The 17,891-nt window shown below is 38.7% G+C and overlaps 1 protein-coding gene across 1 annotated transcript in view; it reads right to left on the bottom strand.

Annotated features, from left to right (window-relative positions):
• The window catches only part of EFCAB13 (EF-hand calcium binding domain 13), a 78,294-nt gene that overhangs the window by 38,436 nt on the left and 21,967 nt on the right, over nt 1-17,891 (bottom strand). The window contains 2 exon segments of the mRNA XM_063629323.1: nt 3,210-3,353; nt 15,815-15,958. Coding sequence (XP_063485393.1) covers nt 3,210-3,353; nt 15,815-15,958 — 288 coding nt within the window.

The following is a 17,891-nucleotide window of genomic DNA, read 5'->3' as shown; positions in this document are numbered from 1 at the left end:
TGAACGAAGATCATTATGGCTGCAGTATAAAGGAACATAAGAGTGGAGAGGGGTATACTTGTTAGGTTGAACTGCAATGGTCCTGAGTAAAGGTTATGTGAACTTGGACTAAGATAGGGAGATAAGGAGAAATAGATTACGTCTGTAATCCCAGCACTTTGGGAGGCCAAGGCGGGTGGATCACAAGGTCAGGAGATCGAGACCATCCTGGCCAACATGGTGAAACCCTGTCTCTACTAAAAATACAAAAATTAGCTGGGCATGGTGGCATGCGCCTGTAATCCCAGCTACTCGGAGGCCGAGGCAGGAGAACCGCTTGAACCAGGGAGTCGGAGGTTGCAGTGAGCCGAGATCACACCACCGCACTACAGTCTGGCGACAGAGCGGAGTAAAAAAAAGAGAGAAATAGAAAGACTTAAGAGATATCTATCTTATATACAGAAAAAAGGAGAAAAGTTTTTAAAAAGATGTATCTAAGACTTTAAATAAGGGAACTATTGCATGAGGAATAGAGAAGTAGAGTTGCCAAGGATGACTCTCAGGTTTCTGCCTCACCCTTCTTCTGTCTGTTCTAGGTGCCAAGCACTGTGATAAATGTTTATATTTAATTCCTATAACAATTCTATAAAATTAGTATCATTTGTCCAATATACCGCCCCAAATAAAGCAGGAGACCTGGAGACCCAGACCAGAACTCCATAAGCCAAAAAGCAACGTACTGCAGCTATTTCATATATGATTTCTGTTGTTCCTGGTAGGGCATGCCCTAAAGGCTTAAGATTAGTCTTTAAAATCCCCATTTTACATTTTCATACCCCATCATATCCTTCCGCTCATGCCTCACCCCAGAGCCCACCATACCTGACTTCCTAAGAGAACTCCATGTGGCCTGATTCTATCTCCAGACCACATATCAGCAACCAAAAGCCCACTACAAAACCACCATTAATAAATGACAAAAACTAGTGGAAGCCCACTCAAAAAGATGTCATGTCTGATTATTTTTCTGCCATATTTACACAAACTGTTCCTTTGGCTTAAGATGTTTTTCTCACTCTTTGCTACCACCTTCAACTACTTAATTCATACAGATCCTTCAAGATTTAGCTCAGACATCAGGCCCTCTGATAATCTTTCCCTAAGGCTTCCAGTGTGTATTAGCAGCCTATGTACACTCTATTATAGTATTTGCCATGGAGCATTTTAATTTTCAGTTTACTTGACTCTTTCCACACTTGAACGTGAGCTCCCTCAAAAAAAAAAAGAAGTGTGTTTTATTCATCTTTGCATCACCTAGCACAGTTCCAGGCATAGTAGATATTAAATGACTGACTATCTGATTCATTAAGTGAATGAATCAGGCTGGGTCCAGCGGCTCATGCCTGTAATTCCAGCTACTCAGCAGGCTGAGGCAGGAGGATCACTTGCAGCCAGAAGTTTGAGACCAGCCTAGGAAACATAGCAAGACCTCATCTCTACAAAATAAAAATTAGCCTGGCATGATGGTGCACACCTATAGGCCTAGCAATTCAGGAAGATGAGGTGGGAGGATTATTGAGCCTAGGAGGTCAAGATTACAGCAAGCTATGATCACAACACTGCACTACAGCCTGGGCAACAGAGTGAGACATTGTCTCTAAAAATAATAAAATAACTGTAGGGTCCAGCCCCACAGGGTCAGTGGGTTTTCTGCCCGTGTGTGGAGATGAGAGAGTGTAGAAATAAAGACACAAGACAAAGAGATAAAAGAAAAGACAGCTGGGCCCGGGGGACCACTACCACCAAGACGCGGAGACCGGCAGTGGCCCCGAATGCCAGGCTGCGCTGACATTTATTGGATACAAAACAAAGGGGCAGGGTAAGGAGTGTGAGCCATCTCCATTGATAGGTAAGGTCACGTGGGTCGCGTGTCCACTGGACAGGGGGCCCTTCCCTGCCTGGCAGCTGAGACAGAGAGAGAGAGACAGAGAGACAGACTGCTTACGCCATTATTTCTGCTTATTAGAGACTTTTAGTACTTTCACTAATTTGCTACCGCTATCTAAAAGGGAGAGCCAGGTGTACAGGATGGAACATGAAGGCAGACTAGGAGCATGACCACGGAAGCACAACATCACAGGGAGATGGTTAGGCCTCTGGATAACTGCGGGCAGGCCTGACATCAGTCAGGCCCTCCGTCAGGCCCTCCACAAGAGGTGGAGGAGTAGAGTCTTCTCTAAACTCCCCCGGGGAAAGGGAGACTGCCTTTCCCAGTCTGCTAAGTAGGGGGTGTTTTTCCTTGACACTGACGCTACCACTAGACCACAGTCCGCTTGGCAACGGGCATCTTCCCAGATGCTGGCATTACCGCTAGACCAAGGAGCCCTCTGGTGGCCCTGTCCAGGCATAACAGAAGGCTCACACTCCTGATCACTTCTCAGTATGTCCCCTCAGCTCCTATCTCTGTATGGCCTGGTTTTTCCTGGGTTATAATTGTAGAGCGAGGATTATTATAATACTGAAATAAAGAGTAATTGCTACAAACTAATGATTAATGATATTCATATATAATCATATCTAAGATCTATATCTAGTATAACTATACTTATTTTATATATTTTATTATACTGGAACAGCTCATGCCCTCAGTCTCTTGCCTCAGCACCTGGGTGGCTTGCCGCCCACAATAATAAAACAAATGAATCAATCAATTAATCACTAATTATTATAGGACGTCCTCTGGTTACAAGTAAACATGTAATACAAAACACCTGCTAAATATTTTTATCATGTTTAAAGCAATCCACATTGTGCAGAGAGCAACCGAAGGGCATAGCAAAATTGTTTAATCAAAGCTACATAATAAAATTGAGAATTCAAGAAATTTAGGTCTTCTAACTTGTGGAGTCAATGCCCTTGACACTACAAGAAACTACTTCTCCACAAAGACCAGAAATGACTTGGAAAAGAGATATAAGGCTGAACTTTTTTTAATTCATTTTATTCTTTAACCAAACATACCAAACTATAACAATTTTAGAAACCTCTCATTTAATTTTTCTAGACTATTTCTTACTATAGACACCAGTAAACAGTGTCAATGGCAAAATGTAAGAATCAAGAGAAAAAAGGAGAAGCAAAGGACAGATCACAAAATTGATATCCGGAAAAAAATGTATAAATATATTCACATATATATTGACATATATATCTCAATGCAAATAACTCACTGTCAATATAGGTATGTTTTATCACTTCTTCTAAAATTTCAGGGTTTACAGGGATACCCATGCTATCCAAAACAGCAAACACTTCATCAGTTGAAACTCGACCACCTTTTATCCTACAGTAAATCTTCAAGGCATCCTGGAATGCTGCAAAAAACAAATTATTATACCATGAGAATCAACAGCTTTTCTTGGAAAAGGAGCTGATTTTGTGTCAATAGCCTTCTAAGGGAAAATAACCTTGTATAAGCACAGGGTTTTATAAATATTTATCTACAAGTAAACCACTGTTATAAAATAACTTTATAATAGTGGTTAAAACATTGGTCTTTTATTTCTCCACAGGAATTTCATATTCTTATGTTAACAATCCTTAGCATATAAAATGAATTGAAAAGAACCTATTCAGAAGGAAATATTCAGCATGGCCCTGACTAGCAAACCAAATCTGGGGGTCCCCAAGACATCTACTTCTGAATGTTAGATTCTATAATTTTAAAACAATTTAACTAAAATAAATTAAATACCAAATCACTTTATCATTTTCTAAAATTTTTAGAGTCACATCAGAGAGCTCAGTATATTTTTAATTTTAAAAAGAAAATATTCAGATAAATTATAATTTTCCACAAAAAACCTTAAAAATTAAACAGATTGAAAGCAGATTGAATATAAACTGCTAAATTTATATTCTCCCTGACCACTACACCCCTAAATTAGCCTTGACAAAAAAAAAACACAATTCCCGTTATCAATTTCAGATGGAAAATCATTTATAGTCAGACTAGATTTTCTTGAAATTCATCATATAATAAACTAATGATTACTAAGTTCTTTGATAAGCACAGTCAAGGAGGAAAAAATGGGCATTATTTGTTCATTCAATTAGTCTTTTTTTAATTAATTAATTTTTTTTTTAAAGACAGGGTATCTCTCTGTAGCCCAGGCTGGAATGCAATCACACGATCTCGGCTTACTGCAACCTCTGCCTCCCCAGCTCAAGCGATCCTCCCACCTCAGCCCGTTGAGTAGCTGGGACTACAGATACATACCACTACGCCCCGCTAATTTCTTTGTATTTTTGTAGAGATGGGTTTTTGCCATGTTGCCCAGGCTGGTCTCGAACTCCTGGGCTTAAGTGATCCACCCGCCTTGGCCTCCCAAAGTGCTGGGACTACAGGCATGAGCCACCATGCCTGGCCTCAACTAGTCATTATTGATCAAGTGAACAAAAATAGCAGAGGAAGGGACCTCCAGAAACTCTCTCCTCCATAAAAGCAATGAGAACTCTGGCAAAAATGATCAGAACCAACTTGTTTTAAAATTCTGAAAATAAGCCAAAGGCTTGCAGCTATCTGAGGAATTTCTTCAAGAAAAATGACTGAGTCTTAGTAAGAACAGTGAGCTTTGTGGCATTTAAACTTGCCCTATTCCCATCTACCCATTTCCAGGTTCCCTGGAACATTGAAAACCAGTACTCCACAATCATGATGAAAATGTGTGTGTGTACTATTGAGGTGAGAAAGGCCCCTTTAAGCACAACTCAAAACTCATAAGACATAAAGAAAAAATAATAAATTTTGTGATAAAACGTAACAGTCCCATTCCAAAAACCAAAGACACCATTTCAAAATTAAAAGAGAAACATTAGAAGAAAACATTTGTAATATACATAACAAAGGATTAATAGCCAGAATATGAAAACTCCTACAAATCAATGAGATGAACCCAGTTTTTTAAATGAAAAGTGTATGTGAAAAGCGAATTCATAGAAAAAAATATATGAATGACCAGTAATTATATTAAAAGATTACTAATTTCATACTTGAGAAATATAAGTAAACAAGATAGTTCCTGCAAAACAAGGTGGCAAAATTTCTTTTTCTCTTAAGAAAAAGATATTTGCATTTTTCCCTTTTATTTTTCTCTAGGGAGTCTCTTGATTTCTAACTGTATGCATGATCTTTTTACTAGTTTCTATGAGACCTAGGTCCTTTGCTTCCACTCTGCCTAGTAATTGATAACTCATTTTGCCTTGACAAAAACATAAATTATATATATATATGTGCATATAAAAAGAATTCTCAGGTCAGTATTAAACTGTAGCAATCTTAGAGGGGTTAAAGAAGGTCTTTCATATCTTTATACACATATATTGCTTGGATATTTTATTAAAACAATATATTCAAGAATTATGTGTGTTCTTTTAAAAGGAACAAAAGAAACCTGAGAGTTCTTGATTAGTCTCAGAACACTGTCTGTAAACAGAAAATAAGGTCAAAATAGGAAACCAGGACTTGAAAAATCAAGGAATATAGGGAAGTAAATAAGCTATTCTAAGTTGTGATTCAAAAAATGGTCTCTACACGCTGCTCTGTCTGTCCGAGTGAAAGCTGCAAGTTAGTCCTGCCTCCTATCCATCATTTTTCCCTATTGTCTGGAACTCAACTTACATTTTTTTCTGACTATAGATTTATATGTGTGTTTGGACTCCTAAGTACTGACCACAGATACATATATATAATTTATGTTTTGTAGCAGGGCACAGTGGCTCACGCCTGTAATCCCAGCACTTTGGGAGGCCGAGGCGGGTGGATCGCCTGAGGTTAGGAGCTCGAGACCAGCCTGGCCAACATGGTGAAATCCCACTTCTATGAAAAATACAAAACTTAGCCGGGCATGGTGGTACGGGCTTGTAATCCCAGTTACTCAGGAGGCTGAGGCAGGAGAATTGCTTGAACCAGGGAGGCAGAGGTTGCAGTGAGCAAGGTCGCGCCACTGCACTCCGGCCTGGGCAACAAGAGTGAAATTACATCCAAAAAAATAATAGTAATTTATGCTTTGTCAAGGCAAAATGAATTATCAAAACGTCAAAATAGGAAACCAGGACTTGAAAAATCAAGAAATATAGGAAAGTAAATAAGCTATTCTAAGTTGTGATTTAAAAAGTAGTCAGTTAGTAGACACTCACATCGTGAACTTTTGCTCCAAGAACTACTGCAGGAACATACCAGGAAAGCCAAGAGAATCCACAGACCCCCTGAAGGAGGTGGATGCCCTTGCAGGCTCTGTGGGACAGGCAAGTAACTGTGAGTCAGCTTGCTTTCTCAGTGGGGAGGCTTGTAGCTTGGGGCAAGTTCTCATCCCTGCTCACCGCCTGCCTGGAAATAAATTCGGTGCTATAGGTGAAGCACAGTGGGAGTGAAACCAGTCTTTCAGACTGTGGGCTGCGTGGAAGCTGGGTGAGGCCTATCGCTGCTGGCTTTCCCCCACTTCCCTGGCGACCTGTCAGGCAGCAGAGGCAGCCATAATCCTCCCAGGAACATAACTCCATTGGCCTGGAAACCACACCTTCACCCCGACAGCAGCTGCAGCAAGGCCCACCCAAAGAGAGTTTGAGCTCAGACATGCCTAATCTGCCCCACCTGATGGTCTTTCTCTACCAATCCTGGTAGCAGAAGACAAAGAACATAATCTCTTGAGAGCTCTGTGGCCCTGCCCACCACCTGACCCTAGGGCAAGCTTGTAATCTCCCTATACTACTGCAGCTGATGCGCTCTTGAAAGTGCCACCTCCTGGCTGGAGGCCAACCAACACAAAACCAGCACACTAAACAAAAATACAACCAAGGACCCTAATAGAGTCCACTTCACTCCCCTGCTACCTCCATTGGTGCAGGTGCTGGTATTCACGGCTGAGAGACCTGAAGATGGAACACATCACAGGACTCTTTGCAGACACTCTCCAGTACCAGCCTGGAGCCTGGTGGCTCCACTGGGTGGCTAGATCCAAAAGAGAAATAACAATCACTGCAGTTTGGCTCTCAGGAAGCCCCTTGTCCAGGAAGCCCTATGTCTCAGGAAGCCCCTAGGGGAAGGAGAAAAGCACCAAATCAAGGGAGCACCCTGAGGGACAAAAGAACCTGAACAGCAGCCCTTGAGTCCCATAGCTTCCCTCTGACATAGTCTACCCAAATGAGAAGGAACCAGAAAAACAATTCTGGTAATATGACAAAACAACATTCTTTTACATCTCCAGAAGATCACACTCAAAAGCTTAGCAGCAACGGATCCAAATCAAGATGAAATCTCTGAATTGCCAGAAAAATAATTCAGAAGGTCAATTATTAGGCTAATCAAGGAGGCACCAGAAAAAGGTGAAGTCTAACTTAAAGAAACCAAAAAAAAAAAAAAAGATACAGGATATGTATGGGAAAATCTCCAGTGAAATAACATAAATAAAAAACAATCATAACTTCTGGAAATGAAGGACACACTTAGAGAAATGCAAAATGTGCTGGAAAGTCTCAGTAATAGAATCAAGTAAGTAGAAGAAAAAACTTCAGAGCATGAAGACAAGGCTTTCTAATTAACCCAAGACAACAAAAACAAAGAAGAATTTTTTTTTTTTTTTTTTTTTTAATTGAGACGGAGTCTTGCTCTGTCACCCAGGCTGGAGTGCAGTGGCGCGATCTCGGCTCACTGCAAGCTCCGCCTCCCGGGTTCACGCCATTCTCCTGCCTCAGCCTCCCGAGTAGCTGGGACTACAGGCGCCCGCCACCACGCCCAGCTAATTTTTTGTATTTTTAGTAGAAATGGGGTTTCACTGTGGTCTCGAGCTCCTGACCTCGTGATCCGCCCGCCTCGGCCTCCCGAAGTGCTGGGATTACAAGCGTGAGCCACCGCGCCCGGCCAGAAGAATTTTTTAAAATGAACAGGCCAGGTGCAGTGGCTCACACCTGTAATCCCAGCACTTTGGGAGGCTGAGGCAGGCGGATCATGAGGTCAAGCAATCGAGGCCATCCTGGCCAACCTGGTGAAACCCCATCTCTACTAAAAATACAAAAATTAGCTGGGTTTGGTGGCGCGCAACTGTAGTCCCAGCTACTCGGGAGGCTGAGGTAGGAGAATCACTTGAACCCGGATGGCAGAGGTTGCAGTAAGCCGAGATTGCGTCACTACACTCCAGCCTGGTGACAGAGCGAGACTCTGTCTCAAAAAAAAAAAATGAACAAAGCCTCCAGGAAGTTTGGGATTACATTCAATGACCAAGCCTAAGGATAACTGGTGTTTCCAAAGCAGAAGAGAAATCTAAAAGTTTGTTAAAACATATTTGAGGGAATAATCGAGAGAAACTTCCCCGGCCTTGTGAGAGGTCTAGACATCCAAATACAAAAAGCTCAAAGAACACCTGAGAAGTTCATCGCAAAAAGATCGTTGCCTTGGCACATAGTCATCAGGTTATCTAAAGTCAGGATGAAAGAAAGAATCTTAAGAGCTGTGTGGCAAAAGCATCAGGTAACCTATAAAGGAAAACCTATCAGATTAACAGCAGATTTCTCAGCAGAAACCCTACAAGCTAGAAAGGATTGGGTCCTATCTTTAGCCTCCTTAAACAAACAATTATCAGCCAAGAATTTTGTATCCAGTGAAACTAAGCTTCATAAATGAAGGAAAAATACAGTCTTTTTCAAACAAATGCTGAGAGAATTTGCCATTACCAAACCAGCACTACTGACTGCTAAAAGAACTGCTAAAAGGAGCTCTAAATCTTGAAACAAATCCTCAAAATACATCAAAATAGAATCTCCTTAAAGCATAAATTTCACAGGACCTGTAAAACAATAACACAAGAAAAAAAAACCCAAGATATTCTGTCAACAAATAGCACAATGAATAGAATGGTATCTCACATCTCAACACTAACATTGAATGTAAATGGTCTAAATGCTCCACTTAAAAGACAGAGAATGGCAGAATGGATAAGAATTCACCAACCAAGTATCTGCTGTCTTCAAGAGACTCACCTGACACTTAAGGACTCACTCACATAAACCTAAAGTAAAGGGGTGGAAAAAGATACTCCATGCAAATGGACACCAAAAGCAAGCAGGAGTAGCTATTCCTATATCAGACAAAACAAACTTAAAGCAACAGCAGTTTAAAAAGGCAAAGAGGGACATTATATAATAATAGGACTAGTCCAACAGGAAAATATCATAATCCTAAATATATATGTACCTAACACTGGAGCGCCCAAATTTATAAAACAGTTACTACTAGACCTAAGAAATGAGATAGACAGCAACAGTAGTAGGGGGCTTCAATACTCAACTGACAGCATTAGACAGGTCATCAAGACAGAAAGTCAACAAAGAAACAATGGACTTAAACTATACTCTAAAAAAAATTGATCTAACAGAAATTTACAGAACATTCTACCCAATAAATGCAGACTATGAATTCTATTCATCAGCACATGGAACATCCTCCAAGATAGACCATATGGTAGGCCACAAAACAAGCCTCAACAAATTTAAGAAAATTAAAATTACAGCAAGTACTCTTGCTACAGTGAAATAAACTGGAAATCAACTCCAAAAGGAACCCTCAAAACCATGCAAATACAGGGAAATTAAAGAATCTGCTCCTGAATAATCACTGGGTCAACAATGAAATCGAGATGGAAATTTAAAAATTCTTTGAACTGAACAATAATAGTGACACAACCTATCAAAACCTCTGGGATACAGTAAAGGCAGTATTAAGAGGAAAGTTAATAGCATAAAATGACTACATCAAAAAGTCTGAAAGAGCACAAATTGGCAATCTAAGGTCACACCTCAAGGTACTAGAGAAACAAGAACAAACCAAACCCAAACCCAGCAGAAGAAAAGAAATAACCAAGATCAGAGAAGAACTACATGAAACTGAAACAAGAAAAAAAATGTAAGTCAAAAACCAAGTAGACAAAAGAGAACCAGGAAAATCCTAATGCCATGGAGTCTATCAAAATGCCAAAAAGAAAAAGCAAGCCAAGCATCATATCTATATTATTCACTGCTTCACATATAGGCATAATTAATGTTTATTACATAAATGAGTAAATAAGTATTGAAGAGTTTTCATTGCCTTTTACTTGCTAATCCAGTTCTATAAAGACTATCACATTCACATATCCTTGATGCTAACAAAATAAAATCTGGGCCGGTGCAGTGGCTCATGCCTGTAATTCCAACACTTTGGGAGACCAAGGCAGGCGGATCACTTGAGGTCAGGAGTTCGAAATCAACCTGGCCAACATGGTAAAACCCCATCTCTACTAAAAATACAAAAATTTAGCCAGGCATGATGGTGCACGCCTGTAGTCCCAGTTACTTGGGAGGCTGAGGTAGGAGAGTCCCTTGAACCTGGGAGGCAGAGGTTGCAGTGAGCTGAGATTGTGCCACTGCACTCCAGCCTGCATGACAGAGCAAGACTCCATCTCAAAAAATAAATAAATAATAAATAAATAAATATACAATCTGATTCACTATAAAAGGAACATACCTCAAAATAATAAAGGCCATATACAACAAACCCACAGCCAACATCCTACTGAATGGGGAAATGTTTAAAGCATTCCCCCTAAGAACCAAAACAAAACGAGGATGCCTACTTCCACCACTCCTATTGAATATATTACTGGAAGACCTAGCCAGAGCAATCAGGCAAGAGAAAAAAAGTAAGAGGCATCCAAGTTGGAAAAGAGAAAGTCAAATTATGTCTGTTTGCTGATGATATAATCTTATACTGAGAAAACCCTAAAGACTCCTCCCAAAAAACCCTTAGATTTGATAAACAAATTTGGTAATGTTTAAGTAGATAAAATCAACATACAAAAATCGGTGGCATTTCTATACACTAGTATCAAGCTGAGAACCAATCAAGAAGGCAATGCCATTTAGCTTAGCTACAAAAAACAAAGTACCTAGTAATACATTTAACCAAAGAGGTGAAAGATCTCTACAAGGAAAACTACAAAACAGTGATGAAATAAACTATAGAGAACACAAACAAGTGGAAAAACATCCCATGCTCATGGATCAAAAACTTAATATCATTAAAATGACCATAATGCCCAAAGCAATCTACAGATTCAGTGCAATCTCTATCAAAATGCCAATGTCATTTTTCACAGAAATAGAAAAAATAATCCTAAAATTTACATGGAACTAAAGGAGCCCAAATAGCCAAAGTAATCCTAAACAAAAGAACAAAGCTGGAGACATCACATTACCTGACATCAAATTATACTATAATAGTAACCAAAACAGCATGGTACTGCTATAAAAGTAGAAACATAAATCAGTGGAATAGAAAACAGAACCCAGAAATGAAGCTTCATATCTATAGCCACCTGATCTTTGACAAAGTTGACAAAAACATACACTGGTGAAAGGACACTCTTTTCAATAAATGGTAAAGGGAAAATTGGATTGCCATTTGCTGAAGAATGAAACTGGACCCCTATCTCCCACCATATACAAAATCAACTCAAGATGGATCTAAACTTAAATGTAATACTTGAAGCTTTAAGAATACTAGATGAGGCCGGGTGCGGTGGCTCACGCCTGTAATCCCAGCACTTTGGGAGGCCGAGGCAGGCGGATCATGAGGTCAGGAGATCGAGACCATCCTGGCTAATGCAGTGAAACCCCGTCTCCACTAAAAACACAAAAAAATTAGCCAGGCGTGGTGGTAGGCACCTGTAGTACCAGCTACTTGGGGGGCTGAGGCAGGAGAATGGTGTGAACCCAGGAGGCAGAGCTTGCAGTGAGCCAAGATCACGCCACTGCACTCCAGCCTGGGCAACAGAGCGAGACTCCATCTAAAAAAAAAAAAGAATACTACATGAAAACCCAAGGAAAACTCTTACTGACATTGGTCTAGGCAAAGAATTCATGACTAAGAACTCGAAAGCACAAGCAACAACAACAAAAAAAGACAAATGAGACAACTAAACTAAAAAGCTTCTGCACAGCAAAAGAAATAATCAACAGAATGATTGATTGAACAGACAATGAATGAACAGACAACTTGAAGAATAGGAGAAAATATTTGCAAACTATGCATCCAACAAGGACTGACATCCAGAATGTACAAAGAACTCAAACAGATCAACAACAACAAAAGCAACAAATAATCCTGTTAAAAAGTGGGCAAATGACATGAATAGACATTTTTCAAAAGAAGACATACAAATGGCCAAATGAGCATTATGAAAAAATGGGAAGCAGTGTGGAGATTTCTCAAAGAACTAAAAATAGAACTACTGTATGATCCAACAATTCCACTACTAGGTATATATACACCCAAAGGAAAACAAACCATTATCTCAAAAAGATACCTGTACTCATATGTTTATCACAGCACAATCCACAATAGCAAAGACATAAAATCAACCTAAGTGTCCACCAATGGATGACTGGATAAAGAAAATGTGGTACACACACACACACACACACACACAGTGGAATACTAGTCAGCCATAAAAAAGAATAAAATAACATATTTCACAGCAACATGGATGAAACTATTATCTATCTGACTTTCTGTTTCTGACTTGTTTCACTTAAGATAATGAAAGCCATTTATAGGTAGGAGCCAAATTTATAGGTGGGAGCCAAATGTGTACACATGGACATAGAGCATGAAATAATAGTTACTGGAGACTTGGAAGTGTGGGAAGGGAGTGAAGGATGAAAAATTACTTAATAAGTACAATGTATAACTATTCGAATAAAGGTTACACTAAAAGCCAGACTTTACCAGGATGCAATATATCTATGTAACAAAACTGCATTTGCACCCCTTAAATTTATACAAATAAAAAATAAAAATATATAATTCCAAGGACCGAGCATAAGAACTTGATATCGCCTAATGGAGGAATAGAAGAATTGCTAACATCAGGTCATGAACACCACAGATTTCGTGTTTTTTGAGATACTGTTTCTACCATTAGTACGAATACCCTTTCCAACCACTTTATTTATAATGTATAGGTAATGTAAACTAAAGGTTACTAGGAGACCCATAAGTATCTGAAATTTTTAGGAAGAGATACAAACAAGACTCCTGGCAAAAGGAAGGAAGTACTGTTAAGGATGAAGAACAAAACAGAAGTGAGATTTCAACAGAAAAAAAAAACACGCACACAAACAAAGGCATGGGAGTAAGAATTATATTGGCACGTATGGAGATTTATGACTAACTGGAGTATGCGGTTCTTGCCTGGGAAAGGTTCTGTGATAAAGGGAAGAGTGGTGAACAAAATTATGAAGGGGTGAGGAGGCTAAGCGTGAGAGTTTGGCCTCTATAGACTCATTTGATAATAGGAAGAGCATCTAAATTCTTGAGCAGGAAAATGACATGGAGAAAATAGTATTTTAAGAGAATTAGTCTAGCAGTTAATGTGCAGGAAAAACTAGAGATTAGAGATAGAATGTTTGAATACTGGGGCAGTATGAGCCAGGTTTTGTAATGCCTTTTATGACAAAATTCACTCCTCATTTTTCTCAGCCTACACTAGTGGGAGATTTGTAAAATATAAATTAATTCATATATTAAATACCACCCCTCCCAACCCCAAAATCAGTTACAAAAGTATTATCTTCTATACTTTTGAAGAAGTCTTTTTTACCTGGATTCTGAGAGACCAAATAAGAAACATCAGCCACAGCTTTAAGGAAATTTGAAAAATCCAGCATTCCATTAACTATAAAAATGGTTCCAAAACAGAAGGGAAAAAAACTCCATCAGCAAACATTATTAGCAAACTCACTAAGAACATAAGATAAAAGTGGCAACTAAAAATGTAAATAGAATTAACTAATGAAGGCCGGGCGCGGTGGCTCATGCCTGTAATCCCAGCACTGTGGGAGGCCAAGGTGGGCGGATCACGAGGTCAGGAGATCGAGACCACAGTGAAACCCCGTCTCTACTAAAAATACAAAAAAATTAGCCAGGCATGGTGGCAGGCGCCTGTAGTCCCAGCTACTCAGAGAGGCTGAGGCAGGAGAATGGCGTGAACCCGGGAGGCGGAGCTTGCAGTGAGCCGAAATCACACCACTGCACTCCAGCCTGGGTGACAGAGCGAGACTCTGTCTCAAAAAAAAAAAAAAAAAAGAATTAACTAATGACATTAGAATACTATTATCTATACACAGAGCAGTCGACATTATACATAGAATGTAAAAAGAATATTTACCAGAAAAAAATTTACATATTGTAATTAGGTAGTAAATAGTGTTCCAGCAGTAATAAGAATGCTATGGGACTAGTACTGTAGATACTGCAGTGCTCTTTGCTCAAGACTAATTTTTATATTTGTAGTTCTTCAAGATTCTTCAAGTTAAATAACTATGAATTCATCTTCTGCTGTCATTAAATAAATGAGCCCAACTTTGACAGGGTTTATTTACATCAGTGATGTTATCTAAGTCATGAAGAAAACAAGTATAAACTTATATTTCAATTTAATGTCATCTGAGCAGAAATAGCCTATAGAGGAATACTTCAGTGCTTCCAATTGTCTGCAGAGGAAATGACAAGGCTTGGTTGTTCTCACTTCCATACCACAGAAGCACTTTCTCCAATACTGAAAAGTCTGTCAAGTTGTCTGTCTCCACTTCTTCAGTGTAACAACTTGAGAGTGGATTCTCCTTTCTTTCAAAAACAGTGAAACATCTGTCCAAATTTTAATGAACTACTTTGACTTGTTTTCTAATATTGTTGTGACTTTGGGTTGGCAAAGATCTTTTAGATAAGATATCAAAGGCAATTCATGAAAGAAAAAATTGCAGACTGGACTTCATCAAAAGTATGAACTTCTGCTTTTCTAAAAACATTCTTAAGAGAATAAAAAGACAAGTAACAGAATGGAATAAAATATCTACGAATCACATATCCAATAAAGGACTTATATTCAGAATATATAAAGGATCTCAAAATACAATAATAAGAACACAATTTTTCAATGGGCAAAAAATATACAAATGGCAAACAAGCACATGAGAAGATATTCAACATTATTTAATCATTCAGGAAGTGCAAATTAAAACCACAATCAGATAATAACCGTATATCTATTAGAACAACCATAATTTTTAAAGGCTGATCAATTCAAGGGTGGCAAGAGCAAGAGCATACAAAAAAAGCAGTATACAACAGTATGAATAAATCTTAGTCACATAATATTAAGTGAAAAAAACAAAAGATTATATACATCATGAAAAACTGTTTACTAAAGTTTTCTAAACAACTAAAATTTTTGAACTATTTTACAAAAATACCTATCCATAACAATAATACTATTTAAACAGAAAAATAAGAGAATAATGAATATAGGATTCAAGATAATTCTTACCTCAGGTTGGGGAAAACAGACTAATAGGTTGCTTAGGAAAGTTTACAGTTAGATGTAAATTACTGACAAGGTCCTACTTTTTATTTTGGGTGGTTGGGTCAAGTATTTATTACATTATTTAAATTATATAACTAAATAAGATTAGACCATGCATGGAACAATAATGAGAATAAGTCATAATCCAGTCTAGTAATTAATCAATCCAATTACACAAACCTGAGGCTAATTTTCAATATCATTATTGTAAGTAATGTTCTTGTAACATGTAAAAATGTTTCGTAACATATAATATGACCAAAAATGATGTTTTTATAATATATTTTAAGGTTTAGCTTTCCTATCATTTGTAATTAATCTGACAAACATAACATATTTATGATTGCAGACCCTTAAACTAATACTGAAAAGATAAAACTTACCGTCAATATCAACAGTCTTTAGTGCCTGTCGCATTTCTAAATCACTTATAGAAATTCCCAAGATGCAAAGGATCACTGGAAGATCATTCACATAAATCTTACCACTTCGAATTTTACTAAAAATTTTACAGGCTTTATGAAGTGCTGCACACACATAACAAAACATTTAGTTAATTACCAAAAAGAATAATTATCCTTATTCCCCCCACTATCTCTCAAAAAAATAATAATCACTAAAAGAAAGGGGAGCCAATCTGTGTTTTCAGCCTTTCAAACTTCTTTTTTACCCCACCCGCTTCAATCTTTTAATATTCAAATCTTTCAACCTGTTTCCTAAAGAACTTTCAGAAACTGTCAGAAAAGTCACACAAGGGCACATAGGCAAAGACTTCCACAACTTGCCCTGGGAACAGTAAATTTTTCCTCTGTGTTCCCATAGCACTTACTATGTATCTCAGTGAAAGCCCTTGATATTATGATTGCTTGCATGTCAGTATCCCTCACTAAACTGTCAGCTTCTGCGGAGCAAGATTTTTCATTCTTCTGTTTCCAGTGCCTAATTAAGAAATTCTCAAAAAAATGTCTATTGAACTGAATTTTTTGGTTCAGTGGATACTACACTTTATTTTCAGAAAAGAGGCAATTGGTGATAGTGCTGTTTTTGTTTGTCTTTTTAGAGCCAGAGTTTCTCTGTTGCCCAGGCTGGAATGCAGTAGTGCGATCATGGCTCACTGCAGTCTCAAACTCCTGTCTCGAAATCCTGGGCTTAAACAATCCCCCTACCTCAGCCTCTCCAGTAGCTAGGACTACAACTGTGTGCCAACATGCCCAACTAATTTTTTGTTTTTATTATTTTTTGTAGAGATGGGATCTCACTATCTATATTGCCCAGGCTGGTCTTGAACTCCTGGTCTCAAATGATCCTCCCACATTGGCCTTCCGACGTGCTGGAAATATAGGTATAAGCCACCTCACCCAGCCCTAACAGTGATAAATACAAAATAATGACTAAAGAGTTGATAATAATGGCTTTAATAAAATAAGTTTTAGTAGAATTTTGTAGGTGGAAGCCAGATTTCCATGAAATGGGAAGAGAGAAAATTCAGCAACTAATGAAAACAACTCCTTCAAAAGGCTTCTGTGAAAAATATTGAGTATAAAATTAGCAAAGCATAGACCTTGAGAAAGCAGAAGAAAATCAAGAAATGAAAGGATTAGTCTGGTGAAAGGGCACCTTTTCCAATGAGACAAGATGAAAGGATATGAACGTTGTTTGTAGGTAAGAATATCAAGGAGTTGGCCGGGCGCGGTGGCTCACGCTTGTAATCCCAGCACTTTGGGAGGCCAAGGTGGGCGGATCACGAGGTCAGGAGATCGAGACCATGGTGAAACCCCATCTCTACTAAAAATACAAAAAAAATAGCCAGGCGTGGTGGCGGGCGCCTGTAGTCCCAGCTACTCGGAGAGGCTGAGGCAGGAGAATGGCGTGAACCCGGGAGGCGGAGCTTGCAGTGAGCCGAGATCGTGCCACTGCACTCCAGCCTGGGCAACAGAGCGAGACTCCGTCTCAAAAAAAAAAAGAATATCAAGGAGTTTAGGAAGCTTCCCAACAGCCCTTACTAACTCTCTATGAAAAAGCAAAGCCACATGATCCAGTAATCCCACTTCTGGGTATTTATCCAAAAGAATTAAAATCAGGATTTTGAAGAGACAGTAGTACTCCCCTGTTCACTGCAGTACTATTCACAATAGCCAACCTATGGAAAACAATCTAAATATCTGTGGAAACAACCTAAATGTCAGATAAATGGGGGGGAAAAAGTACATTATATACATATGATAGAATATCATTCAGCCTTTAAAAAGAAGAAAATCCTGTAATATGTAATAACATGAATGAATCTGAAGGACATTATGCTAAGTGAAATAAGCCAGTTACAGAAGGACAAATACTACAGAATTCCAATTATATAAAGTATCTAAAATAGTCAAACTTATGAAACAAAGAATAGAATTGTAGTTGCCAGGAGCAGGGGGTATGAGGAAATAGTGAGTTGCTAATCAGTGAGTATAAAAT

The sequence above is a fragment of the Symphalangus syndactylus genome, chromosome 20 (genome assembly GCF_028878055.3).
Source record: "Symphalangus syndactylus isolate Jambi chromosome 20, NHGRI_mSymSyn1-v2.1_pri, whole genome shotgun sequence".
NCBI lineage: Eukaryota > Metazoa > Chordata > Mammalia > Primates > Hylobatidae > Symphalangus > Symphalangus syndactylus.
The sequence above is the reverse complement of the archived record's forward strand: the minus strand, read 5'-3'. Positions and strand labels throughout refer to the sequence as shown.